At 46.1% G+C, this 12,042-nt stretch overlaps 1 protein-coding gene across 3 annotated transcripts in view; it reads left to right on the plus strand.

Annotated features, from left to right (window-relative positions):
• IL15RA (interleukin 15 receptor subunit alpha) overlaps positions 1-12,042 on the plus strand; it is a 43,044-nt gene that overhangs the window by 23,537 nt on the left and 7,465 nt on the right. Inside the window, exons 2-5 of one of the 3 annotated variants that reach the window (XM_080810531.1) lie at positions 1,515-1,709; positions 5,699-5,791; positions 7,911-8,105; positions 9,682-9,714. In XM_080810531.1, the coding sequence (XP_080666657.1) occupies positions 1,515-1,709; positions 5,699-5,791; positions 7,911-8,105; positions 9,682-9,714 (516 nt within the window). The remainder of the gene's footprint in view (positions 1-1,514; positions 1,710-5,698; positions 5,792-7,910; positions 8,106-9,681; positions 9,715-12,042) is intronic. The other 2 variants (XM_080810532.1, XM_080810533.1) reach the window with 2 other exon arrangements.

Raw genomic sequence — 12,042 nt, forward strand, 5'->3', positions numbered from 1 at the left:
GCCCGATGCGGGGCTTGATCCCAGGACTCCAGGATCATGACCTGAGCCAAAGGCAGACGTTAACCAACTGAGCCACCCAGGCGCCCTTCAAAAGCATTTTTAACAGGTAAAACATTTGCACCAGGAAAAATTCAGAAAGTATGAAAAGGTGTTCAGTAAAAAGTTTCTCCCAGTGTATTCCTAGCTGCCTCATCTGTGTTAATGGTCTCTTGCATCCTTCCAGAGATGTTATGTATAGACAAACACAGTGTACAGGTACCATTTCTTCTTTCTTCACTGAGGGTAGCATATAAAACATAGGGTTCTGTCCCTTTTCTTCTTAACTTAACCATGCATCTTGAAGATCTTTCCACTCCGGTGCACAGAGAGGTTTCTTTATCTAGGTAAAGAGCTGGTGGTACGTCTTCACAGGGTAGCTGTATTGTAATTTACTGAATTTGTCTCCACTGACCACGTACAAGGTAATTTACAGGTACTGGCTATTACGATTATATGGGCTATTACTCTGTACGTACTCACTCCATAAATATACCAGTGTATCCGTAAGGTAAATTCCTAGAAATGAAATTGCCGGGGCAAAGGGCACATGCAAAATAAGCACCGTTGTCTGAACAACTCTTTCTTGAACACCTTCGCTTGCCAGCTATTGTACAAGGCTCAGAGAATCCAGTGTTGGGCGAGACAGATGTGATCCCCGCCCTCCACCGCTCAAAGTGCCAATGATGGGACACAGCCACCGCAGCATCTCATTGTCTTCAAACACAACCACGAGAGTGGCTGACACAGAGCTATGGGACCTGGCTGACGGTGGGGAGGGGAGGGGAGGGGGGGCTTTCCTGAGCGAGTCGTGTTCACGTTGGGAAGGATGACAGGAGATGGGCTGGGGAGAGCAGTGGGCATGGTGAGCGGCATGAGTGGTGGGGACGAGGGCACTGAAGACCACTGTGACCAGGGGAAGAGTAGCTGGGGGGCGGGGCAGGTCCGGCAGAGCCTTGGAGACTTCTTGAGGATTTTAGCTTTTATGCTAAGAGCAGCAGGCAACCAGGAAGGAGCGAATCATCCAGTGCGCATTTCTGAAGATGACTGGCTGTATTAAGGAAGTAAATCAAAGGCTTTGGGGAGAACAGGCAGGGAGACCAATTCAAAGGCTATTGCTGCTTTCAGGCAAGAGAACGCAGAAGCCGGGCTGGATGGCGCCAAAGAGATAGAGATGGTGAGAGACTGATGGGGAGTGACGGGAAGGGAAGGGAGAGGGATTTCCATGGGTGACGGCACAGTCCCTAGCCGTGCTGGATGGTGAGCACTTACGATAAGGCTCCTGGAAGGCTTCCAAAGGATGAGAGCCCCTACTAGACATTTTCCACATGCTTAGAATCTGGGGCGTATCCTCAGGGGCACCTCACAAAGCCAGACCCTGGCTGCAAAAGGCGCCGAGGCCGCCCAGGTTGCCCTGGAGAACACCTTCCGAACGAGCTGAGATGTGCTCATCCGCCGTCTTATCTGCACCCTTGCAGGCGTCACATGCCCTCCTCCCACGTCGGTCGAACATGCAGACATCCGGGTCAAGAGTTACAGCCTGAAATCCAGGGAGCGGTACACGTGCAACGCCGGCTTCAAGCGTAAAGCGGGAACATCCAGCCTGACGGAATGCGTGTTCAACGAGACCATGAACGTTGCCCACTGGACAATTCCCAATCTCAAGTGCATCAGTAAGTAGCTATCCCTGCAAGTCTCTCCATGCCCCTTCCCAAAGCCACACAGAGCGCAACTGTAGTGTGGGAAGCCCAATGAGCCCATCTCTGGGGGACGAGACATTTGTGTTAAGGTCTGAAACTAAACAGACCTCTAAACAACTCGAAATATTGTGTAGCCTCTAAACAACATCCCTGGGAGCTGGACATACATAGGCTTTAGGGTCACACCATTTTGGCTTCCTTGAGCAAGGGTCTTACCATCTTGGATGTCTTTGTCCCTCATCTAGAAAATGAACCCGACATCAACACTGTGTAAAGTGAAACCTGGTCAATATTAAGTCCACCCATCCCTCCTTATGTTGCATTTTGCTTTATTGTACTTTACAGATAATTGTGTTTTTTACGAATTGAAGGTTGGTGGCAATCCTGCCTCACGCGAGTCTACAGACGCCATTTTCCCAATAGTATTTGCTCACTCTGAGTCTCTGTGTCACATTTTAGTAATTCTCACAGCATTTAAAACTTTCTCATATTTGTTGTGGAAGCTGGGATCAGTGACCTTTGATGTTACTGCTGTCATTCCCTTGGGGCACCACAAACATAAGACGGATAACTGAATGAATGGATGTTGTAGATGTATCCTGACTGCTCCATGGCCGTCCCCCTGTCTCTCTCATTCTCTCTCTCTCCTCAGACTTCCCTATCCCCTGAGACAGAACAATATTGAAATTAGGCTAATTCATAGCCTTATGATAGCTTCTAAAGGTTTGTGTGAAAGGAAGAATCACATCTTCCTCTTCAAATCAAAACTAGGAATGATTAGGTTAGTGAAAAAAGCATGTCAAGTCAAGATAGGCCAAAAAATGGGCCTCTTGTGCCAAGTTACAACTGCAAAGGAGAAGTCCTTGAAGAAAATTGAAGGTGCTACTCTAGAGAAAACACAAAAGGTAAGTAAGCGAAACAGACTTGCTGGTGATATGGAGAAAGTTTGAGTGGTTGGATGGAAGATCAAACCAGCCACAACACTCCTGTAGGCCAATGCCTCATCCAGAGCAAGGCCCTCTCCTTAGTACCACCAAGGCTGAGAGAGGTGGGGGAGGTGCAGAAGAAACATTTGAAGCTCACGGAGGTTGGCTCATGCACTTCAAGGAAAGAAGCCATCTCCATAACACGAGTGCAAAGTGAAACAGTCAGTTATCCAGAAGATCTGGCTAAGATAATTAGTGAAAGCTGCTACACTAAACCACAGATCCTCAACGTAGACAAAACAGCCTTAGTGTGGAAGAAGAGCCCACCTAGGACTTTCCCAGCTGGAGAAGAGAAGTCAGTGCCTGGCTTCAAAGCTTCAAAGGACAAGCTGACTGTCTTGTTAGGGGCTAATGCAGCTGAAGCCAGGGCTCACTGACCACTCAGAAAATCCCAGGAACCTTAAGAATGATGCCAAATCTACTCTGCCCGTGCCCTATAAAGGGGACAACAAAGCCTGGATGACAGCACGTCTGTTTACAACACGGTTTACTGGATATTTTAAGTCCACTGTTGAGAACCACTGCTCAGAAAAAAGGGTTCCTTTCAAAATATGACTGCTCATTGACAATGCACCTGGTCACCCAAGAACTCTGACGGAGATGAAAATGAAATTAATATTGTTTTCACGCCTGCTAAAAAAATATCCCTTCTGCAGTCCCTGGATCAAGGAGTCATTCCAACTTTCAAGTCTTCATATTTAAGAAATACATCCCATAAGGCTATGGTTGCCAGAGAGAGTGATTCTTCTGATGGATCTGGGCAAAGTAAATTAAGAACCTGCTGGAAAGGAGTCACCATTCCAGATGACATTAAGAGCATTCATGATTCATGGGAAGAGGTCAAAATACACACCTTCCCAGGAGTTTTGGAAAAGTTGATGCCAGCCCTCGTGGGTGACTTTGAGGGGCTCAAGGCGGAAACAGCCGGAGACCCAGAATTAGAAGTGGAGCCTGAGGATGGGACTGAACCGCTGTGATCTCATGACCAAACTCAAACAGATGAGGAGTTGCTTCTTACGGACAAGCAAAGAACGTGGGATCTTGAGATGGACTCTACTCCTGGTTAAGTTAACAACAAAGGATTTAGGATATTACATGAACCAAGTTGATAAAGCAGTGGCAGGGTTTGAGAGGACGGACTCCAGTTCTGAGAGAAGTCCTGCTGTGGGTGAAACGCTATCAAACAGCACCACTTGCTACACGGAAATCATTCGTGAAAGGGTCAATCACGGCAACAAACTTCATCAGTGTCTTATTTTAAGGAGTTGTCACGGCCACCCCAGCTTCAGCAGCCACTCCCCTCATCAATCAGCCGCCATCAACATCGAGGCAAGACCCTCCACCAGCAAAGATTATGATTCACTGAAAGCTCAAATGATGGTTCGCGTTTTTTAGCAGTATTTTTAAATTAAGGTATATATATTGATTTTTTTAGACACTATGCTATTGCCCAGTTCATAGACTACAGTATGGTGCAAACATAACTTTTCTATGCACTGAGAAATAAAAATATTCATTTGACTGCTTTATTGCCACGTTTACTTTATTGTGGTGGTCTAGAACTGAACGCACAATATCTCTGACGTATGCCTTTAAGATTATGGTAGCAAGAATTTGGCTACAAAGGGTGTGTGCTCACAGCATACTTGCTTCCCAGAGAGCTTTCCAGTTTCTCCCTAGAAGACTGTATGGAAATTATGAGGGTTTTTTGTTGTTATCTACCCAGGGGAAAGGGGGCTACCAACTTGGTCACCCATATTTGGTATCCAGCCAGCACTCCAGAGCCCACATGAGGAATGGTTTTCAGAATCTATTTTTTCTTTGAACCATCTACAACTGGATGACTATGTCAGAAGCCAACAGTCTTGGAGTGGAAGTGAATAGTTATTTCCAGGAATACTAAGCCCCTTAGTCTAGTAAAATAAAGATTAACTCATGGTTTATTGCATACTTGGTTCGTGTCCAACTGCAAGCTAGATACTTTCTCATATATGTGAAAATTCTCAACTCCTCACTGGGGAAGTGGACAAAAGGGGTTGTTCTAGAGGAAACTCACTCTGCTGTAAGATTCCTTGAAGAGCCAGACTTTCTCATTGATTTTGTGCACCTGTCTCCCGCACCTGCATGACACCATGCAGACATCAGAGGCAGGGCAAGGAAGAAGCCTTCTGTTTGTTGCAAAGGAATTGCTCAGCTGGGGGACATAGAGCCACAGGACATCAAGTGGGATTGAAGTGACGAGCTAGCTGGGTGAGGACAGGTATGAGCAATAACACTCTGGCAAAGACACAGACTGGACATCTTATTCTGTCCAGTCTGGACACCCACTGGTACCCGTAATCCAGGGGCAAAAATAAGGACTTTCCAGCAGCAGCAAAGTGACTGTTTCTTCAAAGTCCCAATTCCTTTGGGTGAATGAATCCAAAATAGAGAAGAGTTGGAGGCTCTGAACCAGTTGGGGGGGGCGGGGGGGAAGCAAGGGGGACAGACCTTGGATCATAGACTTTTAGAACCTAAAGACTGGAGATCTTTAGGTTTTGTGTAGCCCAAAGATTCCTCACCTTCTACCATTTATAACTCCCTCCATCACTTTTCCTAACCTCCTGTGCTTGGAATGCGTTTTTTTCCCCTTACAAAACAATGGAATGTACTGAGTAATCATTTATTTTTCCATGTAAAAGTATTCTAAAACTGAGTTAATCTCATTGATATCATTCTAACCGAAAATAACAAGACATCTGATATGTGTGCAGTCTTTTTGAAAGGCTAGAAAAAGTTTGCTGTCTGTTCGCATTTCCATGGGAATTGCAGACTGGGGAACACTGTTTCTTACTTCTTGTGCTTCTGACCTATCCTGGGAAGCCAGATAGCTCTATTTTACATTTATGTATTTTCTTTTTTTTTTATTTGTGGTTGTGAGGCACTCCAGGTTCCACTCTCAGGCTCATGAATGCCATGTGGTTATCCTCTCTCTAGGAGACCCCTCCCTGACTCACCTAAGGCCATCCTCCACAGAAGTGCCGGCAGGGGTGACCCCAGAGCCAGAGAGCACCTCCCTTTCTGGAAAAGGTAGGGATGTTGGAAACTTTTTAAGGACTCCCATTCCCTGCGACCACACGGGTCCCTCTGAGTCCCTCAGATTCTTGGACCACTGTTGGAGTTCCACGGCCAACTTAAGCAACAGAACCCACTTTTTGTTAACCTCAACATTAAATTTTATGTTAGCTTAATTTTCTCTTGTAAATCAAAGTTGCTTGATAGCTAGGTTTCAGTTGCACACAATTAACGATGGCTCAAAATCCACTCCAAATATGCCGGACCAGCCTCAGACGCACTTCCTCATCAAAACTGGGGAGAATCTGCAGATTTGCCTGCCTTGCACGTTAGCCCGTCGACATTCATGGGGGCCAGTGGAAAACAGGGCGTTCCTCCTCCAGAGACCAAGGATGTTCTTACTTGCTTGCTTACTGACTTAGTTGGCATGTTTGCCTCAATTCCCTCATCTTTGTGTCCCACAGGGGCAATGGGGATGGGTCTCCAAGATGCCTACACATCCAGCGGGCTGCTTCATGGCAAAGGAAGGCTGAGTTCAAGAAACTCGTGTCTTTTTTTTTTTTTTAAAGAATTATTTACTTATTTATTTATTTGAGAGAGCGAAAGCTCTTGAGTGGGGGAGGGGCAGAGGGAGAGAGAGAATCTCAAGCAGACTCCATGCTGAGCACAGAGCCCAATGATGGGCTCCATCCCAGGACCCTGAGATCACAACCTGGGCCAAAAATCAAGAGCCAGACGCTTAACCAACTGAGCCACCCAGCTGCCCCAAGACACTGGAGTCTTTTATAACTAACTGATCATGTCTGCCCTTTGCTCCAAGGAGAGGTGCTGTCTCCACGTTCCAAGGCTAAGGAGCATCTTTGAAAAGATAGTCCCAGGAGAGGGCTGCCAGTGCCTCTGCTGATACAGAAGCATGAGAGACCCACGCAGAACTGTTCCCCCAACAGTCCCAACTGTAATCGCTCTGGTACAGAAGCATTGGGCAACGCTGCCAACATTACCCATTTCCAGGGTCTTCGCTAATCTTCTATCCCAATTTCCTCAGCACTGACCTCATGTTAAGAAAATTTGAAGTCGTAGATGCTAATATCTTGGGACAGTGTGCCATACGTCCTAGGAAACCCTTACTTCACACTGACCTCCTGATCTTTTGTGTCCTGTTATCCAGTGTGGCGTTTCCCTGCCCTGTTTTCCCCTTCCTGTGCAGTCACAGTCACCCTGCTGTCGCAGGCTGCACTGCTCCGGCTCACCTTCCCTTCGGCAGGGCTTCCGAACCGTGGACACACACGGGGATCTCCCTGGAACTCTGGTGATCTGGAGAGCAGTCTGGGATTTAGGGTTCTAGAAGCTCCCCAAGTAACTCTTAGGGAGCCAAAGCTGAGAACCAAGACTGAAGGGGAGATGGCGAGGCCAGAAGGAGGTTTCCTCCTGCTTAGTTAGGTAGTTCGTTGACTACAGACAGGAAGATGTGGTTGAGCGCTGGCTACATTAAAGTTTGGGGTAATTCCAAAACCCCTTTGACCCAAGTCACAGCTCGTTCACCAGCTGATGAGAATGATCAAGTGGTCTCTCCCAGCCTTGCCTTCGTGCATCAAACACTTGATCAGGTGAAAGTGTGCAGTCAGGATCTCAGGTGTGGGAGTGTAGTCTCCGACACGGGGTGACGTGGCCAGGGGCACGTGGGTGGAAATGCTCTGGGGGACCCTTCCTTCAAGTGTGCTAAGATTCGGTCAGGCCGAACCTCAGGCTTCCCCTTATCCCAGAAGTCGTGTGCAAACATGCAAAAAAATAAAGAAAATCAGCACCCCGGATGTCTTTGGCAAATACAGGTAGCCTTCTCTACAACACAAGCCCGGATCTACTCAAACCCGTGGCGTCTTTAACTCAGGTGCACGACGATAAACAGCTGTAGAGCCTCTAGCATTCTGGCAAGTCCTGTGGCCATTCCAGGAGGATGAGTAGGTTTTACCCACATAAGGGATTTTTCCCAAAAAGCCACGGAGGAGTGCGCTGGGGGAGGGCTGGCCCATGAAGGACTTCACTAGAGCAAGTATTTAAGCCCACTCTCTTCTGGAGCTGAGCAGAGACATGATTCTAAACACTTATATTCTCCATATCTTGCACTTTCCTACAGAGCCCACTTTCACTTCCAAGTCAGACACCACAGTGGCCACAAAGTCCACTATGGTGCCGGGCTCCAGGCTGACACCATCAAAGCCTCCTGCGGCAGGAACCACAGGGCTGATCAGTCGTGAGCCCTCCCAAGCCCCACCTCAGACAACAGCAAAGGCCTTGGAGGACACTCCCTCTGCCTCCCAGGAGACGCCAGGTTAGCACTGGCTTTGCGTGCACTAGGGAGAAGTCAGCCGGCCACGGGCGGCTTCTGAGAGGCGGGTGGAGACCTGGAGGGCTCGGACTGCACGGCAGTATACCCTCGGATCCAAAGTCCGGACGACTCAGTTAACCCTCCGCTTGCTGCTCTGCTCTCTAACCTCTGTGCTCTGCCCTGACTCAGCCCGGCTGGAAAACAAAGTCCATCTCCCGGATGGGACAAGGCTCACCGTCTTGACCTACACGGCAGAGGCTTTGCCAATCTGAGTAGTACCTGCTTCCTCCCAATATGGGGGGGACAGCGGAAGCCTTCTGCAATCTGGATGGAAAAGCTCTCGGTAATCCGCATCTTCCCGAAAGGCCTATCGGATTCTTTGTGGCACGTTTTTCTCTACTGTGATACCACTGATATATCGCCCATGCTGCCCCTTTCATCCCCGTGTCTCGTTCATTCGGTCCCTGGAAGCCTGGACCTCCCACCCTCCTTCCCCCGTTTTGCCCATCCCCCCACTCTCCTCCCCTCTCGGGCTGTCTCAGTTTGTTCTCTGCGTTTCTGGGTCTGTTTCTGCTTTTGTCTGTTTGTTCATCGATTTCATATTTTAGATTCCACATCTAAGTGAAATCATGTGGCATTTGTCTTTCTCTGTTGGACTCATTTCACTTCACATAATACACTCTGTGTCCATCCACTGTTATCTCAAAGGGCAAGATTTCATTCTTTTTTGTGGCTGCGTAATCCTGTGGACATACACACCACATCTTTACCCGTTCATCTCCTGATGGACACCTGGGCTGCTTCTATGTCTTGCCTACTATAAATAATGCTGCCGTAAACATAGAGGGCATGTTCAGATTAGTGTTTTTGTTTTCTTTGGGTAAGTACCCAGCGGAATTACTGAATCTATAGCTACTTCCATTTTTAGTATTTTGAGGAGCCCCCATGCTGTTTTCCGCAGCTGCTGCACCAGCTCGCACTCCCACCAATAGTGCACGAGGTTCCCTTTTCTCCACATCCTCCCTAACAATTGTTGTTTCTTGTCTTTTTGATTCTAGACATTCTCACAGGTGTAAGGTAATAAATATCTCATTGTGGTTTTACATTTGCCTCTCCCTGGTGTTTCGCGTGCCTGTTGGCCATCTGTGTGCCTTCTTTGGAAAAAATGTCTATCTGGTCCTCTGCCCGTTTTTCATCAGATTATTTGCTTTTGTGTGTGTGTGTGTGTGTGTGTGTGTGTGTGTGTGTTGAGTTGTATAAGTTCTTTATACATTTTGGATATTAACCCCTTATCAGATATGTCACTTGCAGATATCTTCTCCCATTTAGGAGGTCGCCTTTCTGTTTTGTTGACAGTTTCCTTCGCTGTGCAAAGAAAGGGCATATTTGCTTCTTAAGCATGACCCAGCATCTAAATAAATTACCCTTATTCTCTGCTAAAGGGAATTTGGTTTTGCCAGCCATGAATCTCTCAAGGCTTTAGGATGGAAGCTAAACTGCCCCAAAGTCTTCCTGCTTAATGAGAAATTAATGCCTTTAGGACTACAGCAATAACTGAGCTGTAATCTCTTCTCTGCAGGTACATATTCATACCATTCTGGAGCGATGACTGGTAAGTATGTTTTCTTTTTCTTATCCTAGCAGTGCTTATGCCCAGAGGACCTCCGTTGCAGGGGATGGGACTGTCCTGGTTTATGCGCTGCCCCAGCCTGGCCACCAGCAGCATCCCCTTCCACTCTAAAGGGTGTCTTGGTTTAGGTAGTAAGTTGTAGGATCCCCCTACATCTGGGATTCTAACATGACCGCTTATCTCACTGTTGGCAGCTCTTCACTGTCAGGCTGCTGATGCGGGAACCAGAGAGCTGGCGCATCACTAAAGGGCCTCCTTCCACCAAGCTGGGCTGGACTTGCGTCCCACACTTACCAGAAAGCCACAAGCACATACTGCTGTCACTGCAACGATGCTGTCATTCTGTCATAAATTGCATTCAGCTTTCACATGGTGTTAGCACGACACACTTCAAGCAAGACTGCTCAGAGCTCTCAATCGAAAACGCTTCTTTTTACAGAAGATGCACACAACGCTAAGGCTTAGAGTTAGAAGGTGAATGACCCAGAGAGTGTGAGGAGGATTTGCAAGAATTAAAGAAAGAGAGGAAGAGAGGGGAGGAGAGAGGAAGGAAAGAGAAAGAAGGGAGAGAAATGCAATCATAAAGAATCTAAGACTTTGGTCTGATAAGTTTTCAATAAGCAAACAAAACAAAACAAAACAAAAAAACCACCATAACTTCGTACAGACAAAAATCATTTCTATTTTCTATTTACAAGTTGTCCTACTGGAGAATAACGCATTTTGGGGGGCTATATTTTATCTGCATCACGTGTCATCTAGGGGCACCTAGTCGGTTAAGCGTCCAACTGTTTCAGCTCAAGTCATGATTCAGGGCCACGGGACGGAGCCCCACATCAGGCTTTGTGCTGAGCCTGGAGCCTGCTCAACATTCTCTCCCTCTTCCTCTGCACCGCACCCTCCTCCACATGTGCATATTCATGCTCACTCGCTCTCTCTCTAAAAAGAAAAAAAGTCAACCAAGTGGGTTCGGTCATTTCAGCATCTAGTTGATTAGAATGGTTTTTAAATGATCAAAATGTATATGCAAAGGCAAGACATTAAAAAAAAAACCCTCTGGAGAGTATTTTCATGGAGAAACTGTGGGATTTAATGACAAGGACACTGAAACTATAATATGTTTATCACTTAAAAGGCAACCAGCAAATACAGTAGCTGACCTAATTTTTCTCCTTATGTCACATATTACATTCACCTTTCTACAAAAGCTTTGCATTTTTTATTCATTTTTTTGAATCGGTAATATTTGCACAGGGTTTAAAAATTACAAATTACAGAAAGATATAGAGCGAAAAGCCCCATCTCAGACTGAAAATCCGCTTGCAGGAAGAAAGCAACCTCTTCTTGCAGATTTCTGTGTATCCTTTCAGAGAGTCAAGCAGCACACAGCTCACAGAGGGTATGTGACACTAGAGGGGTATTGTGTTTTCACTGTTTTGTACCTTGTTCATTTTCACCTAGTGGAATCTCTTGGAAATCCTTCCTTATTGATACATTAAAACCACTTCATTCTTTAAAACAGCTACAAAATATCCGACCAGATGGATTTGCCACAATTTATGTAACCCCCTCTTTGGACATGTGACTGTTTACATTCTGTGTAAACAGACATACATACAGACTATGTTACAGTGATTAATTAGAAAACCTATCGTTTTGCTGTGTGCAAGTGTGTCTGTAGGATAAAATTCAACACCTAAAATCTGGAGGGCCACATTTTCTAAGTAGATTTAAACAATGACTTTATTACGGGATATCATCTTAAAATATGTTTTTCCAGCTCATGACTTTCACTAGATTAAAATATCAGAAACTCTCTCCCAAATTCTGTAGTATGATGTCATAAACATTAACTCAACACCTGCAGTAGGCAAAGATAGCTCTGTGTAAGAAACTAGAAATACGAAGATTAAAAAACAAAAACAAAAACAAAAACCTTTCAATCTTTCCTGTTACATAAATAAGATTTCCTTCCTCCAGGGTGCTTCAAGGTAAACATGTTAGCACCTAACTTAAAAGACCGAGCAGGTCATTGTTAGCAAAGAAATAAGAAATAAAGATGAGTTCTATTTCATTAGGTGTTATTTTAAGTTTTATCGGCGAGGACAGTGTAAACTGAAATTAAAATCATGCTAGTTTTCTACAAGCACTTAGTGATGGTTCCTGCCAACTATGTCGTAACAGTCCTGGCTACCTGAGACCCAAGACTTTGCCCCTGTTGGGTACAAGCAGCAGAGACGCTGGCTGGCTCCTTGGGCATCTGCAGGTGCTGCCATTTCTGCGTGAATGAGCCATCAGTGGACCATGCTT

The sequence above is a fragment of the Martes martes genome, assembly GCF_963455335.1.
Source record: "Martes martes genome assembly, chromosome: 8".
Classification (NCBI taxonomy): Eukaryota; Metazoa; Chordata; class Mammalia; order Carnivora; family Mustelidae; genus Martes; species Martes martes.